The sequence below is a fragment of the Meriones unguiculatus genome, chromosome 19 (assembly GCF_030254825.1).
Source record: "Meriones unguiculatus strain TT.TT164.6M chromosome 19, Bangor_MerUng_6.1, whole genome shotgun sequence".
In the NCBI taxonomy this organism is placed as follows: domain Eukaryota; kingdom Metazoa; phylum Chordata; class Mammalia; order Rodentia; family Muridae; genus Meriones; species Meriones unguiculatus.
The window spans coordinates 32002419-32019513 of NC_083366.1; the positions used below are offsets into that span (position 1 = coordinate 32002419).

Consider the following 17095-nt stretch of genomic DNA (forward strand, 5'->3'; position numbering starts at 1 on the left):
TCATGAACTTAGTTGGTGTCAGGGTGGCACTCACTGTTCTTGCATTATCCCTGCCTGTGACTTTACAGAAGAGTTAGCCAGTGGTTCTCTTCACACATGCATCGTTACCCTGTCTGTAAAGATGAAGACATTGAGAATCAGGGTGTCAGTAATAAGCTGTGTCATATGTAAGCAGAGGCATTTCAGAGCTATAACCACATGCTTCTACATTCTGTTACCTCTGTACAGCTATAGCAAACTAGACTTCTCAGATAGCTCTTCAGTTTAGCCTGCAAATTCTCTAGAAATTACTTTATTGTGTAAACCAGGTAAATAACATTGTATTCAAAGACACAGAAGATAAACACTTAAGTTGGGTGTAGTGGTGCATGTCTGTGATTACCTACATTGAAGGTTTGAAGCAAGCTTGAACTACATGAGTCTCTGCTCCCCCCCCCCAAAAAAAAAACAAAACAAAACAGAAGGAGTATACATTTTCTTAGCTGTTTTATTTTGAGTTCCTGCCATTCACTTGACAGAGCTAAAAAGATTACTTTAAAAAGATTTAAAGTAAATATTTTCTTATCTCAATGTCTAGATAACAGTATTATTTTTTTAGGTTTCTGCAGTTGTATTTTTATGTTTTACAGTCAGAGTTGGCAATACTCACATCTTATGGGTTTGATGAAAGAACAGAGATGAGGTTCGTAGTAAATGGCCTGGCAAAACTCACATCTTATGGGTTTGATGAAAGAACAGAGATGAGGTTCGTAGTAAATGGCCTGTTCATGTGTAGTGATGCAACGCTGAGCCATGTGGCAAAGGCTCTGCAGCCTTTTGAGTGGAGGAAATAATATGAGGCTGGACTCTGGTGTATTAAAAATCCCAAGCAATCTAGTCTGAAGTAGCCTCTATGTATCATGTTTTTTATTGTGAGTGTAAAGTTTTAGCAGAATAACATTTATCATGTTAAATAAATTCTATTTGAATTTCATAGATATTGGTAGTTTGAAGTTTAGTTCTATAGACCTTTTTACTGTATATATTGTATATAGTGTACAGAATTGTCACGTTGGGCTGGTGAGATGGCTCAGCAAGTACATGCACCTTTATTATTATTATTATTATTATTATTATTTTTAAACACAGGGTCTTCCTATTTAGCTCTGGCTAGCCTGGAACAAACTATGTAGACCATGGTGGATTCAAACTCACAAATCTACCTGTTTCTGCTTCCCAAAACTTGGGATTAAAGGCATGAATCACCATGCCCAGCGTTTACATGTGATTTTTGTGTAATAGATCTCAACTTAATTATGTATTTAATATAATTTATATTTAAATAATGTTGTTCGGTATTAACATATAGCTTTCCTTTCATCATCCCACCTTAGAACTGTGACATTAGATGAGGCTGTGTCGCTTGTTCCAGTGAGGTTACAGATGTGAGCTTGAGCCCAGAACTCCAGAGTTTATGCTTTCATCTCCTAGTGCAAGGTGCCCCCAAGTACAAGTATTTTTTCATGTCTTAACCTAATAATTACTCTGGTCATTTGTTCTGTTTTGTTTTGTTGTTATTAAGACAGGATCTCCCTCTGTCTCAGGTCTTTGTATAGCAAGTATTTCCCGACTTTCTTCTTTGTGTAGGTGCTATTGCAATAGTGAGGTAAATAAGATGCTCTTTCTTCTGCAGGCAGCTCTTTCTAGAGCAGTGGTTCTCAACCTGTGCATTTTGACCCCCAGATGGGTCACATATCAGATTTTCTGCAATCAGATATGTACATTAAGATTCATAACAGTAGCAGAATTATAGTTATAAAGTAGCAATGAAATAATCTTATGGTTGGGGGTCACTCCAACATGAGGAACTATCTTAAAGGGTTGTAGCATTAGGAAAGTTGAGAACCACTGCTCTCCAGGATAGGTGCGAATCACTGAAATACAGAGTGAAGGACCTGGGAGCAAAGTTATATGATCAAACCCTGTGTTCAGTACCCAGCACCACCAAAAGCAAAGCAAGAAGGTCATATGTACAAGATGTATGCTGGGACACACGGTAAGTAATGCAGCTCTGGTCTCTGGTTAGTATTGCCTACTTGACACTTTAGAGGCAACCCTCTAAGCCTGTCTGTGAGGAATTGTCTTGATTCTGCTAACTGATACAGGGAAACCTATATTAAATTATTCCCTGGGACCCAGAAACATTTGGTGGTGCTGGGTATTAAATATAGGGCCTCATGGGTTTGAGCACATGACTATGATCTGAGTGATGATACTTACAAGCAGAACATTTTGTGTTTTAATAAAGTTTTGATTTTGCTGCAAGATAACAAATAAGATTGATTTTTTTCTGAGGGCAAAGTGAATTGACCACATTTGTGTTATAGGAGAAAGTTCCTTTGATTGGGAACACTTGGGAGAATGTCTTTTGTTGTTGCTGGGGTTGGACTTAGGTGAGCTACACCTCCAATGTCTTAGCTACACCTCCAATGTCTTAACTACAGTGGACATTTAAGAAAGCCTGTTCAGTGTGTTTGTTTTTTGTCTTGTCTTTTCTTTCTTCCTTCTCCCTCCCTCCTATCCTCCTCCCTTCTCTTATTTTCCTTCTGAGACAAGGTCTCACTGTGTAGACTTGACTGGTTTGGAACTTGCTGTGTAGACCAGACAGGCTTCATTCACAGAGAGTCTCCTTGTAGGATTAAAGGTATAAACTGCCATGCCTGCCCTGCTCCAAACATTTGTCTTAGTTTTCTCATTGCTGTAACTGAACACCTGACAACAGCAACTCAAAGAAGGGAGGGTTTACTTTGGCTCAGGGCATAAGAAGGTGTGGTCCCTCTAGGCAGGCAAGGTCTGAGGATAGGAGCTTGAGGCAGATGGTTGTATTTTGTCCACAGTAAGAAGCAGCCAACAGGAAGTAGGGCCAGGACCTAAAACCTGAAGACCAATCCCATTGACCAATTCGGTGAACTCCAATTGCTAAAGGTTCTACAGACTTAGAAAACTGTCAGTAGCTGGAAACCAGGTGTTGAGACATGAGCCCATGGGACATTTCACATGCACACAGTGACAGTGTTTGTTGCTCTGCTGTGCTGATGAAATGTCCAGTTACAATGTTTTGAGTTATTTATTTTCGATAATGTGCAGATGCTGGCCGTGGTGCTGTAATCCTAGGGCTTGGGGAAACAGAGGCAGGTGGATCTCTGTGAGTTCAAGGGCAGCCTGGTCAGCAAAGTGAGTCCAGGACAGGCAAGGCTAAGAAAAGAAAAATGTGCAGATACTACTTAACGTCTGTGAATATGAACTTAGCCCTCTGGCTAATAGATTTATTTAGAAATAATTGTGATTCTCTTCCCTTAAAATAGCTTAAGTTTCAGGTGAATGTTATATGTAAGTAGGTAGCATCAAAAAAAGATTTTCGTGTTTTGGGAAAGGTGTTTTTTGTTTGTTTTGTTTTTGAGACAGTTTCTCTGTGTAGCATTGGCTGTCCTGGATTCACTTTGTAGACCAGGCTGGCCTTGAACTTACAGAGATCCAGCTCCTTCTGCTTCCCCAAGTGCTAGGATTACAGGTTTTGCCACTGCCTCCAGTAGGGAAATGAAGTTTTTAAAAATAATAATTAAAAGAAATTTAAAAATGGAATACCAAGTTTAAGGGGTGGAGGAAGAGCCCAGAATGGCAGGTAGAGAACCTAGAGTGCCTAATAATGCTATATGCTTTCAAATACTGTCATACTTATAGTCCTAAAGGTCATGTGCTTCCTTCCTCTAATCTGCCAATTGGCATCAAGCCTTGCTAGCTCCATGTCTCATTTCTTTTTCACCTGAAGGAGCACTCATCTACAGTGTGCTCTGCACCAGAGGAGGAAATCAGCAGTATTACTGTCCTGTCCAGGCTCTGCCAGCTCTCCTAATCATCCATTTTCTTTTCTGGACCATTTCTACCTAGGAGTGTAGGTTGTCTTTCTCTTCAGAATCTTTCTATCTAGAACTTGCCCCCAATTCCCCTCATATTTCATGTTCTTCAGAAGTTGAAGGAACTGTATTCTGTAGAAAGGAAATCTTAAGCTTGGGCTGACTATTTCTCACATTAGTAGCCCCAGGCTTGGCAGGAAGGATATTCTTCTTCCCAGTGCATCACATTACCATCATTGGGAATTGAATGGAGTCCAGGAGTGTCCCAGCTTCTGCTACTCAGACCTCCCCCTGAGCATTTTTACATACTTCTGCATCACCCACCTGTGCCGTTGTTCCAGTCACATTATTAATACTGTACTGAATGGATGAGCACTTTGCTTTCCTGCGTCTTAAATCTGTTTATTCATTCGTGTAAGTATGGACAGGTGGATTCCAGGGCATGTTGAGGGTTTGTGTGGATGGAAATCAGAGGAAAGCTTTCAAGAGTTGGTTGAGGTCTTTCACAATAGGATCTGGAGTTTTAGCTCAGATTGTCAGACTTGCACAGTAAGGTTTTTATCTGCTGAGCCATTTTACTGCCCTCATCTGCACTCCCACACCTTATTTTTTGAGACAGGATCTCTCACTGAACCTAGGGATCATTTATTGGCTGGACTGGATGTTCCATGAGCTGGATCTACCTGCCTCTGCCTCTGTAACACACACTCACATGACTACTCACAAAAATGTGTGTGTGTTTACACACATCCACACACAAAAGCACACATATATATACAAACAACACAGTCACACACACTTATACACTCACATATTCACACACATCCTGTCACATATACACATTGCAGATGCTCACTTTCTTGTTTGTTTGTGGGAATCCAAACTCAGGTTCTCATTTGTATCCAACATACATCTAATGACTAAGCCATCTTCATACCTCATAAATTCCTTTTTATTGAATGTCTAGTAACATCATTTTATTTTAAAATAGATGTAAATGTTTTACAATGGGATATGCAGACCTTAAGTTGATTGGCTTGACATATATCCCTAAAAATATGTTGAACAACTAATATTTATGTGATATAAAATCTCATCTAGCTTGGCCTGGTTTTAAACTTGCTATAAGTTTGAGACTGATCTTGACCTCCTGATTTTCTTGCCTCTCTTCTCCAAGTGGTAGGCATGTACTATTTACCATTCTCTACTTTTCTGCTTCGAGTTTGCGTCATTTGGCTTATATGAGCCCTTCTGGCTGCTGCTTGTGATTCCCGTTGAGATGTCTTCATCATTCACTGAGCATTTTCTTTCTACTACAAAATGTTTCAGATTCTTGCTGTACTTCTGCCCAACATTGAAACCAGCTCTGGCTCTAAGGATTCCTAGTTCCCTTTAAGAGAGTACATGCTTTAGAAATGGATGTTTAAGCCCAGCACAGTGGCACACTCCTGTAATCGCATCACTTGGGAAGGCAGAGGCAGGAGTATCTCTGTGAGTTCAAGGCCAGCCTGGTCTCCAGAGCCAGTCCGGGACAGCCAAGGCTACACAGAGAAACCTTGTCAACAATCCCCCCACCCCCAAAAGTGGCTATATTAGGTTCCTCTCTGCTGTGTTACTTGTTCCTAGGCTTTCTTGGTAAACAGTTAGGAAATAAAATGTAATGTATGAACACACACACACACACAAACACACAAACACACATTTTTCCACGAGTGTGAATATATTTCCCTTTGTTTATATACTTACTATACACTGTGAATCCAAACCTCTAAACTGCCAGTACTTTTGCTTCCTTCTTTCTTCTGTAAATCTTGACTGTCTTCAGCATAGCAAATTTTCTAGCTGTGCTGCTTACCTCCTAGGCTTACTCAGCTGCATCCCTGTCTTCACCTGTACAGCCTGTATGTGTCTTTGTGTGTCACTCTTTTCACAGCCTTGTATACTCGGCATTTGTTTGTACCTCCCTGGACCTTCCTATATTTTACCCTTATTAGCTCATGTTCTTTGTACCACAAAAGAGCGTGGACATGGCCAGAGGAGATTTAAAGTTAGATTGTATAGTTTTATTTCTTATGTATGTTTTCTAGAATAATTGTCTATCTTATTTAAACTTTGTTCTTTAGTACTACACCTATGCCATACAGATGGATTATATGCCTGCTGGAACACTCTCCATTGTTTTAAAGTCACTTTGGGATTGTCATATACAAATAGGTTGTTTTTTGCAGATTTGTTACCATTTTATATGTATATTTACTGTGTTTTAGCATCAAATTTAATATTCTTGTTTTTTGAGTCTCATAGTTGCATCACCGCTGTAACCAATTTAAATGCCTCCCTTCTTTTCCCCTAAGAAGCTACCGTAGTAAAATGTCATGTAGAATGTTCTGTGTTTTAAAGGATTGATCTTAAAAACTAAATGATTTTTAGGCAGTGTCAGTGTTACCTCGCCATTTCAAAAGTTGAGTTAGCTGTTGTTCTAACACTTCATGTTGTAAACTATAGCTGGGAGGCACATTAGAGATCACTGTTGGTTTCTTTGTGCACTTAGGTGGCTACCCTGACACTTAGAAGGGGCTCAGCCACCGTTAATGAATTTTCAAATTGCTTTTGTTAATGTTCCCATGATGAACTGATTTTTTTTTTTTGGCAGGGGGGTGGTGCCAGTTAGGACATTTGGTAGATTGACTAGAAAAACAGTTGTTTAAGCAACACGGGGTAACTGTGAAATAGCTGTTGCCTTAGCAACTCGAAAACGGTTTTGTTTGCTAAACAAAGGGATGGTAATTTAGTGGTTTAATTTCCTTTGTGGTGTGGAGGTACTACTCAAAAACATCTTATTTTTAGCCTCCAAGATGGTCTGTACTATTGACCAAAATCTGAGAAATAGAACAAAAAGAGAAGGTAAGAGGTTTTTTGTTTTCCTTCTTGACTATATAGATACACATATCTGCATAACTGTCAGTTCTCATAGTCAGGGGAGTCTTGGTTAACCTACTGACCTCCTTGGTTAAACCTCTTTGTGTGTGTGTCTGCTGTGGACCAGAGTATGTGAGTCTCAGAATAGCTGTGCAGACTTGGTTGATTTCTGCCACACTAATGGATCATGGCGCACTTCATTAGGCATCAGCCTCACGGAGACCTAGCAACTCTTACGACTGGAAGGCAGCATGATTATGTCATGGGTGAGTTGAGCAAGGGAAACTATTCTAAAGGAATCATTTACACAGACTGAGGGGTTAGGGTAGGGAGAGGGAAGAGAAAAAGATAATGACATCTCTTCTTGATATAGAAATTGTTTTTTAATGACCAAACTCCCCTTTTAAGGACATAAATTGTTTGGTCTGTTTTTTTTTTTTTTTTTTTTTCCACTGTATACTGGGCATGTTCCACATACTGCAGATATAAGATGTACTTTTCATCCCTGTGAGGTAGTGACTGTAGTATGAGCCAAAGGTCCTAATCCAGTATTTAACTGTAAAGTGGTAGATTTGAACCTAGGCATCTCATTCAGGAATCTGCCTTTTTGGGAGTGCTTGGGATAGAACTAAGCAAAACATCCATTATGTCATTGAGTTAAAGCCCACAGAAATTGGTAATATATTTCTAATTACTATTTGTACTGTCTTTTATTAATATAAAAGTGTGGGATAGAGGTGTGTTGTGTATGCACTTACCATGTGTACATGTATGGAGGTCAGATTAGATGTAGGGTATATTTCTTAATTGGTTCCACCTTATAAATGATTTTTAATTAAGATGACTTTGTATATATTCGTATGATCCAGGGAAGTGTGCATGCCATACCAAATGTTGTGGAGGTCCAAGGACAAGTTCATGGAGTCAGTTCTCTTTTCCACCTTTATGTGACTTCTAAAGATTGAATTCAAGCAGTCAGGCTTGCCAGGGAAGTGCTTTTACCTGCTGAGCTGTTCTGACAGCCCCTCCATCTCAGTTTTTGAAAAAGGGTTTTTCTCTGAACCAGGATTCTTGGCATTTTGACTTGACTGGCTGACCAGTGAGCCCTGGAACCTGCCTGTCTCTCAGTCCCACCAGTTCTGGGCTCGCATATGCACAAAACCTCACCAGCTTTTTAAATATGCTTAGTCATGTCTCCAGCTCCATAACAAGAGAATTTATCTCTGAATCTCAGTCACTACAGAAAAGAATTTTTTGTTACTAGTGCAATACCTGGGATTTAAAAAAAAAAAAAAGGTCATGGATATAAATAAGGGAAATGAGGCATGTGATTGACCAAAGTGTATTATATGAATATGTAGAAATGTTAAAATGAAATTCATTATTTAACATAGTACATGCTAATAAATGATTTCAAACAGTAAAAACAAACAAAAAGACAAAATCAATAATGTTAAGGGGGAATAGGAAGGGAAATAGGATAGTTGTTGAGGGGTTAATAATTGGTAGCAGCCAGTTTAAGGTCAGGGGCCATTATACGTGTGTGTGTGTGTGTGTGTGTGTGTACAGTTGGAATGTTCCTTAACAGTTAAAAGACAGAGTACATGCCAGTTTAGAAGTGAACAAACAAGAACAGAAAACCTTTCTTTCCTTTTTTGGAGACAGGGTCTATTTTACAACCCTGGCTGCCTAGAACTTACTCTGTAGACCAGGCTGGCCTCAGACCCGTAAGTGCGCCTGTCTATCCCTCTGGAGTGCAGCATTAAAAGTGTGCATGACTATGCTTTGTGACAGCTGTCCTTTGAACCAGACTTTGATCAGAATATTTTCATTCACATATATTTCACCTCTACTCCTTTCCCCATAAATTAAAAGTTTCAACTGTTGGGTTTTTGTGTGTGTGTGTGTGTGTGTGTGTGTGTGTGTTGTTCTGTTTATAATATGTCTTTGATTACTTCTCTAAGTAGAGAAGGAACACTTTAAAGTCATATGAACTTTATCATTAGATTTTGGATTAAAAACTACTGAGATCTGACTAGTATTGTTACTAGTTGACCAAATGAACAAAGTGAATCAGCTCTGAATTTGCACTAGTTTGTGGTGAGGAATCATTCCAAGTGAGGTTGGCCTTTGGAATACTATCAAGTAAGAAAGGCAGCCACATGTGAGTTTGTATTGAGGTAATTTCTGATTTGTCCACATGGAGAGCTTCATAATGATAGCTAACTACTTTGGGCCTCAATCCTTTCTGATAATGCCTTTGTTTTCTGATATGCAAATTAAAGACTAGATAGGTTTAGCAAAGTAACACATCTAGTTTTTATCTGGGATTAGGACTTTGAATTGGTACTTTGAAAGCCTGTGTACTTAATCAAGTCTGCTGTTAGCAAATGCTGAAGTAATGATAGATCCAGTAATTGCTCTGCTCTGCTAACATTACTTATGACAGTTTGACCATGTCAGTTAGAGATGTGACTTGGGTATCTTCAGAGAATCACATTTGCATTTTGAATAATATTTAACAATTTTAATTATATAGTTCTACTTTTAGATGATTAAGTATGTCTCAAAGTAGCTCCAAAATTTTGACTGTCTTTGTAGCCTTGTGCCTGTGGGATTGTTAGACAGATATGCTTAACATTCAAACACTTAAAAGTAAAGGAGACTTTATGAATAGAAACTAGCCCAGAATGAGGCAAAGGAAACAGAATTAAGATGGGTGTATTACACAAGTCTGTAAACTTAGCACCCAGTGGGTCTGAGGCAGAAGGACCACAAGCTCCAGGCTATGTAGAAAGACCCTGTCTTAGAAATTAAAATGGGGAAAATAGAGTCAGAACACTAGCAAAACATGAGTCATTGCTTTTTCTTTGCTCATGCTAACAGATCATTCCTGCTTGGCCCGTGTCTTTGTTTTAGGGGTTATATTTGTTTTTCATTTGCATGTATTCTAAGAGTTATTTTCTTATTTGCAGTTAACTTCTTTTATTTAACTTCTCTCGTTGTTATCATTATTATTGTTATTATTTTTAAGTCCACAGAGGCTATTTATTTATGTTTTACATCTCTAGAAAAAACAGGATTTTCCCTCCTGTGTGTTTTCGTCTTGCTTCTTCATGGTCCATGATGCCAGCTGAGGTTGTCAGTACAATGAAGCCAAACTGATGGGACCAGAGCAGATTGTTCTGCCTGTTTTCTGGGTCTTTGAGTTGCACATCAAATCTAGGGCTGATCGCCCCACACTTGTTCAAGCTGCCTGTGAAGTCCACAGCAATTTTCCCAGCTCTGTGGTCATCAGTGATCTCAAATCCACCAATGTAACCGTTCACAGTTAGGAAGCGAACGATGACTTCGGAACATGGCCCGATGAGGACCTGGCGGCTGCCTCTCTTCTCAGCATTGTTTATACTCTTGAGAGAGCATCCTCCAGGACTTTCATTCGCACCATGGTGACGGTGTGGAAAGATGACAGTTTGCCCCTTACTATTATTTTAAGTCCTCTCTCTCTCTTTTTTTAATCTAACAATTAAATGTGTTTTAGCTTGAAGAAAGAAAAATAGGTCATTTCAAAACAAGATTCCTTTTTAATATTTTAAGGAATCAACTCTTTTGCAGCTAGTGTGGATTCTAACTGGTGAGGATATGGTGTGGGCTTAGTGTGGAGAAATCCTACAGCTCAATGAATCTTTGGTGAGCTGGTTGAATGGTGCTAATATTTGATGTGAATGTTAATCAAAATATGTCAGCAATATTTGAAATTCTTACTACTATATTTGATTCAGAGGTCTGTTAATTTAAAAGCCTATCAGAAGACCATATTTTGTAAAATATTGTTCAATTATGGCTTCATATATATGGACTTACACACATAACACACACATATATGGACCGTATACGACATTACAAGGCCTGAATTTATTTGTTGGCTCTTTCCACTTTTCATCTCAGTGACATTGAGTTTGCCACCCCTCCCCCCACTTCCCTGCCCCTACCCTCCGTCCCCATACCGTGAGACAGGGCTTCTCTGTATATCCCTGGCTATCCTGGAACTCACTCTATAGACTAGGCTGGCCACGAACTCACAGTAATCCACCTGTCTCCATCCTCTGAGTGCTGGTATTAAAAGTGTGTGCCACAACTGCCTGGCTATAAAAACTTTTTTTTTTGCTTTTTCCTTTTTTAAAAAATCATGATTTTTGGTGTGTGTGTACACACACATACCACACACACACCATGGTGTCCCTGTGGAAGTCAGAGAACAACTTGTACAAGGTTTTTGTGTGTTATCTGTTTTCTTACACCATGTGGGGCCTGGGATTGGATTTAGATTGTGAGGCTTGGTGTAAGCAACTTTACCTACTGAGTCATCTTACCTGCCCCTAAAGCTTCTTAAACATTTATACTTCTGTGTAGGTACAGATAAGAAGCATGCTTGTGTGCTTATACATGTAGAGGCATGTGGTTGACATGCAGTATCTTTTGAAGTTTTTGATATGGTTTTTCTTCTTTTCTTTTTTTTTGGGGGGGCAGAATGCCTGTTTTATTTTTATTTTATTTTTTTAACTTTTATTAGTTACACTTTATTCACTTTGTATCCCCCCATAAACCCCTCCCTCCTTCCCTCCTAGTCCCACCTTTCCCTTCTTCATGCATGCCCCTCCCCATGTAGGTCCTCCTCTCTTTCCTTCTGATCCTAGTCTATCAGGTCTCATCAGGAGTGGCTGCATTGTCTTCCTCTGTGGCCTGGTAAGGCTGCTTCTCCCTCAGGGGGAGGTGATCAAAGAACAGGCCAATCAGTTCATGTCAGAGGCAGTCCCTGTTCCCATTACTATGTAACCCACTTGGACACTAAACTGCCATGGGCTACATCAGTGCAGGGGTTCTAGGTTATCTCTATGCATGGTACTTGGTTGGAGTATGAGTCTCTGGAAAGACCCCTGTGTTCAAATTTTCTGGTCTGTTGCTCTCCTTGTGGAGTTCCTGTCCTCCCAGATTTTACTATTTCCCACTTCTTTCATAAGATTCCATGCACTCTGCCGAACAGTTGGCCATAAGTCTCAGCATCTGCTTTGATAGTCTGCAGGTTTTTCTTACTAAGCCTAAAGCACATCAGTTTTGGTAGGCTGGCGGGCAGATAACTTCAGGAATGTCTCCATCTTCTTCTTTAAGGCTTGGATTGCAGGTGCATATCTCCTTGCCAGACTTTTCATTTGGGTTCTAGGGATCTGTTCTTAGGTTGGTGCTTGGGTGGCAGTTGCTTTACTGACTGACATCTCCTCAGCTCCAATTGGGTAGCTTTTAATTAACTTCTTATATACTTCATAACTTGGTGTTTCTCATCAGTCTTAATTACATATTATTTCTCTCTGAAATGGAATGTTATTGTCTAGTTGTGAGTTGTGGAGAGTAGTTGTGATATGGTCATGAAGACTGTTTCCACTCTGCTTAACCACAAAATGAATTGAAATTTCCTTATTTAAAAATACTTAATTGATAAAGATTGTGTTCAAGATACGACATGATAACTTCCTATGTATGTTCTGTAATGATTATTAAAAAGGATTGACACATAAACGCCACCTCTTATTCTTGGTAAAATAAAGCAACAAAATTACATCTTGTATGGAATTTGGCCAAGGAAAATGTTATTTAAAGAGGGCTAAGATGGGTGTGTTGAAGATGTGCATTTGAGAGATGGTTAAGAATACTGGCTGCTTTACTAGAGGACCAGGGTTTGATTCCCAGCACCCACATGGTGTTTCACACCTGTCTTTAACTTCAGTCTTAGAGGATCTGATGTCCTAATTTGGCCTCCATGGCCATTGACCACATGTGGTTCACAGACATACATTCAGTCAAAACACTTAAGTAATAGAAAGTGAAAAAAGCAACATAAAGTCACCAAGTTACAGTTAACCCTAAAATGTTACTAACAAGGAAGGGTTGGTTCTTTCCCTGAGGCCACATTCTTACTACAGCCTAAATGTACAGCATGGTTCATAGGCATTTCCTAACTTAAAAGCATATTGGTAGTAATACTTGCTGCCATCCCTTATGACCTGGAAGCTATGTGCTGGGGAAAAATACAACTGACTTTCACAACCTTTCTGATCTTCACACATGTTGTGGTGCAAACTTAGCATGCATGCCAAAGCATTTTTTTTTTTAATTAAAAGTATACACTTGATTTGGCATTAAAAAGAAACAAAAATATTTTGCAGGCTGGGCATGGTAGTGCATGTCTTTGATCCCAGCACTCCGGAGGTAGAGATAGGTGGATCTGTGAGTTTAAGGTTGCCTTGGTAGACATATCTAGTTCCAGGCCAGTGAGGTTTACACAGGGAGATATCCTGTTTCAAAGAACAAATAACAGTAAAAGTTTGTTTGTTTGTTTGTTTGGTTTTGGTAACAGACACATGTAATCTCTGTTTGAGAGGCTGAGAAAAGTGGTTCTTGAGTTCAATGCCTGCCTGGGCTGTGAGCTCCTGTTTTGTTTTGTTTTGTTTTTTAAGCCTATAGCACCCGGTATTTCCAAGCAGTCTCCTATCCAAGAACTAACCAGGACTGACCTTTCTTCGCTTTCAATATTAGACAGGATGGGATGTGTTTAGGGTGGTATGGCTGTAGGCCATATAAATATGTTGATATATATATTTCATGACCTTTATAATATATACATTATAAATATATACTATTTATATATAATATATTTATACTATACTGTATATATATAAATATATATTACAAAGATCGTGAAATATATATCAGTGTGTCCAACTTTTGACATTTTGATAAATGCTATCTACAAATTATGTTGGACTGCCTTAATAGCTATTCTGGGGCACATGTAGCTTTAGTTGTAGCCAGAGGTGAATGTCACTGTGCAAATCTTAGATGCAGTTGCAAGCACTTGGTTATAACATTGGCATATCTGTATTCTTTTGAGGAAGATTGCTCCTTGTCCATTAGCTGGGGCATTAGGGCTGAAGTTAGATTAATGTCTTTGTGCAGTAGGTGACCTGAGTGTCCTGTGCTCATTGACAGTGTTTTGTACTATATGTTTTTTGTGATTTCTGGAGGATGTTAATTATATTAAGATAAAAAGAGTGTGGACAGATTGGGGCATGCTGAAAAATTTGAATATTGTAGGGCTTCTTAGGACTTTTTAGCATATTAATGAATATGGATTACTCAGTAATGGATCTTTCCAAACTTTTGGTGCCTCTTTTTGGTGAACGCCTTAGGCTATTAGTATTTCTTATAAAACAGTTTGGGAAAAAGCCACTTACATAATCTTACTTTGGCTATGGAATTGATACATGTTAGATTCAGTGCGGAAATGCAGCTTACTGCAAAAAAAAAAAAAAAATTCAAAGCAGCCAGATTAGAACCAGAAGAATAAAAACCACAAGTGAGCAGTGTATTTAAAGCGGAAGACCAGACCAACACTGAACCCATATTAAAGCATTCTGTCAGTAGTTTGAGACAGTGCATAATGGATTACTTCATGTGGCTTTCAGCAAGAGTTGGGAACACATGTACGTGTTTTATTCTGTCATAGAGTCCTGGAGATAAAGAACAGAACCATCCTGAATTTGGATGGCTACAGGGTTCAGCCTGTTAAAAGATATTTGTTAGTGCTTTGAGATTTAAGATCTGTTAACTAATAAATTCAGCAGTTGTATAATAATTGCATAATATAATAAGTCAGTGAATGAATGAATAGATGATGGGAGCCTTAAATGGAAGGTTTTGTCTGCGAGTGATCTTCGAGAATGTATGTGTTTAATAGGAAAAAGTCTTTATGTGATATATATTTATTTAGTCTATGATAAACATTTCAAATTTATAGTAATTTATAGATGCTTGTTAAAAGCACACTTCACTATTTTAACTTACATTGCTTTAATAAGATTAGATGTATTCTGAAGTCTGCTTGTAGGAAAAAAATCAGCAGTTTAAATGAGGTTATATTTCTTTGCATTTTTAGGCCCTTGATGAGCCTCCCTATTTGACAGTGGGCACTGATGTGAGTGCCAAATACAGAGGAGCCTTTTGTGAAGCCAAGATCAAGACTGCAAAAAGACTTGTCAAAGTCAAGGTAAAGTATTATTTGGAATTTAATAGTCATTAAATATTTGATACTTAAAGTTTAAAAATCTAAAAATTATCTTTGTGTAAAATGAGTTTTAAAAAATGTTGCGTATATAAACCCACTGCCAAACTAAACAATATTTGTGTGCTAGAGAGATGGCTGAGTGGTTAAGAGCACTGTCTGCTCTTATAGAGGTCCTAAGTTCAATTTTCAGCAACCACATGATGGCTCACAATATTTGTGGTTTTAAAATATTTAAATTGGAATAAAATTTGCTTATCACAGCTGATAATCTCAATATAATTTTACTGCAGACTTGGGTCATTGGATTGCTATTTTAGTATTGGACAGGACCTTAGAAACCATCTAATTTGATTCTTTAGTTTTATTATATGAAAACGATGGCTAGACATGCCACTCCTCAAGAGGTAGAGGCCAGCCTGGGCTCCATATCAAGTTTCTAGCCAGTTAGGTCTACATAAGTTTCCCTGTATAACAAAACACCGGTATTGACACTCTCCTGTGGCCCTTTCTGTGATCCTGAGATGGAATCTTGGGCCTTGGGAATACTAGGCAAATATTCTACCTGCTACAGAGCCATGTACCCAGCCCATCCTTTTGTTCCACCCCCCCTTTTTTTTTTTATGAGACAGGGTCTTGTTATGTTGTCCAGGCTGACCTTAACTTACAACAGTCCTCAAAACTGCAACCTCTGAATGTTGGAATTGCAGGTGTATGCCACCTGATACTTGGCCCTTTGCTGTTTTTGAAAAAAATCTTTCTGAAGTGCTTGAGTTTTAAGCTCAGCTAATGGACAAATATACATTTAATTGCTTTCATTTTAGGAAATTGCCATACGATGGTGAGGTGCACCTATGGTCCTAGCTGTTTACAAGGCAGAGGCAGGAAGATCATTTTAGCTTAGGAATTGGAGACCAGTGTGGAGAACATAGTGAGATCCTCCATCTCAAAAACAAGTGAAAGGGACTGGATTTGAAGCCTAGTGGTAGAGCATCTGCCTGCCATGAGCAAGGCCCTGGGTTTGATGATACCAACATAAAGTATGAGTAGATGAATGAATGTCCATGAGTGCTTAATAGGAGAAAGATGTCTTTGTTATTTGAAAATACAGGGCAGTAAAAACTGAGGACCAGTGAAGCATCTTAGTGTTGGGGGTTCCACGACTTGAGGGACTCCATTAGATGGAAGGAGAGTGGAGATAGGAGGATGTACAGTATAGATGAGCAGACAACCATGCACCCATTGTTTGAATAATTAACCAAGTGGAAGGTGTGATATTTCCCCTGAAGAGTTCTGTACTTGTTGCTGGATTTCTCTCTTAAGCATGTGTTAAAGGTTCCTGGGCAATTTTAATTTCTACTCTGGCTAAAAACTATGTGATAAGGCCTCTAAATTAATTTTGAACCTGAAGGGTATCCATCTTGGCCCCACCTTCCTTACCTTCCATTTTCACAAGCTGGTGCTTGGAGTTGCTTTGTAATATAGATGCTTTTACATAGATGCTTTTACATAGATGCTTTTACATAGATGCTTTTACAGTGACATTTCCTGTTCTGGCATTGTGCATTTCTGTTTTCAGAGCACAGTAGTATTTGTCAGCACCATCCAAAGGATGAATAAAAACCCATTTATCAATTTTATCATTTGTTTGCTTAGGGCCACTTCTAGGATATATGACATTGAATTTGGCAAAACCACTTTTTCTCATGGTGGAAGAGAAAGCTATTCCTTAGCTCAGGGGTAACATTCCTGTGCCAGCAAGAAGTGTGTTCTTTGGGCAAGAGCAGTGTCACTCAGGGCTTGTGCCTGGGCTTGAAAAGCATAGGCTGAATTTTATCTCAGTTCTGAAGCTAGCTATGTAACAAATGACCCAGGGGATGAGACACAGGTGTCCCACTCTTCTGGATGTGAAGGAAGGAGACAAGGCTACCAGTACTTTGCTATACTTCCTATGTTGGCAGTACAGGACACATTGGCCATGTAATAGACTTTTGAAACTCTGTTTTGAATTTTCTAGGAAGCCCCACAATTTATAATTCAAAGTTAATGCTTTTCCTAACTTAAAACATTTGATAATTAATTAATAGTATGTAGAGGGGTGGCAGGATAGGTGGCTGAATAGTTAAGAACGCTTGCTGCTTTTGCAGGGGACCATGTTTGGTGGCTC

The 17095-nt window shown here is 39.0% G+C and overlaps 1 protein-coding gene and 1 pseudogene across 6 annotated transcripts in view; one reads left to right on the top strand and one right to left on the bottom strand.

Moving 5' to 3' along the window:
- The window catches only part of Arid4b (AT-rich interaction domain 4B), a 118478-nt gene that overhangs the window by 30221 nt on the left and 71162 nt on the right, over positions 1 to 17095 (top strand). For all 6 annotated transcript variants that reach the window (XR_002476997.2, XM_060372491.1, XM_021652909.2 and 3 more), the window contains exon 3: positions 14803 to 14913. Coding sequence is in view for 5 of the 6 variants with exons in the window: in XM_060372491.1 (XP_060228474.1) it covers positions 14803 to 14913 (111 nt within the window). In the remaining variant the exon portion in view is untranslated. The remainder of the gene's footprint in view (positions 1 to 14802; positions 14914 to 17095) is intronic.
- LOC110558139 (small ribosomal subunit protein uS8-like) lies at positions 9872 to 10260 on the bottom strand (annotated as a pseudogene).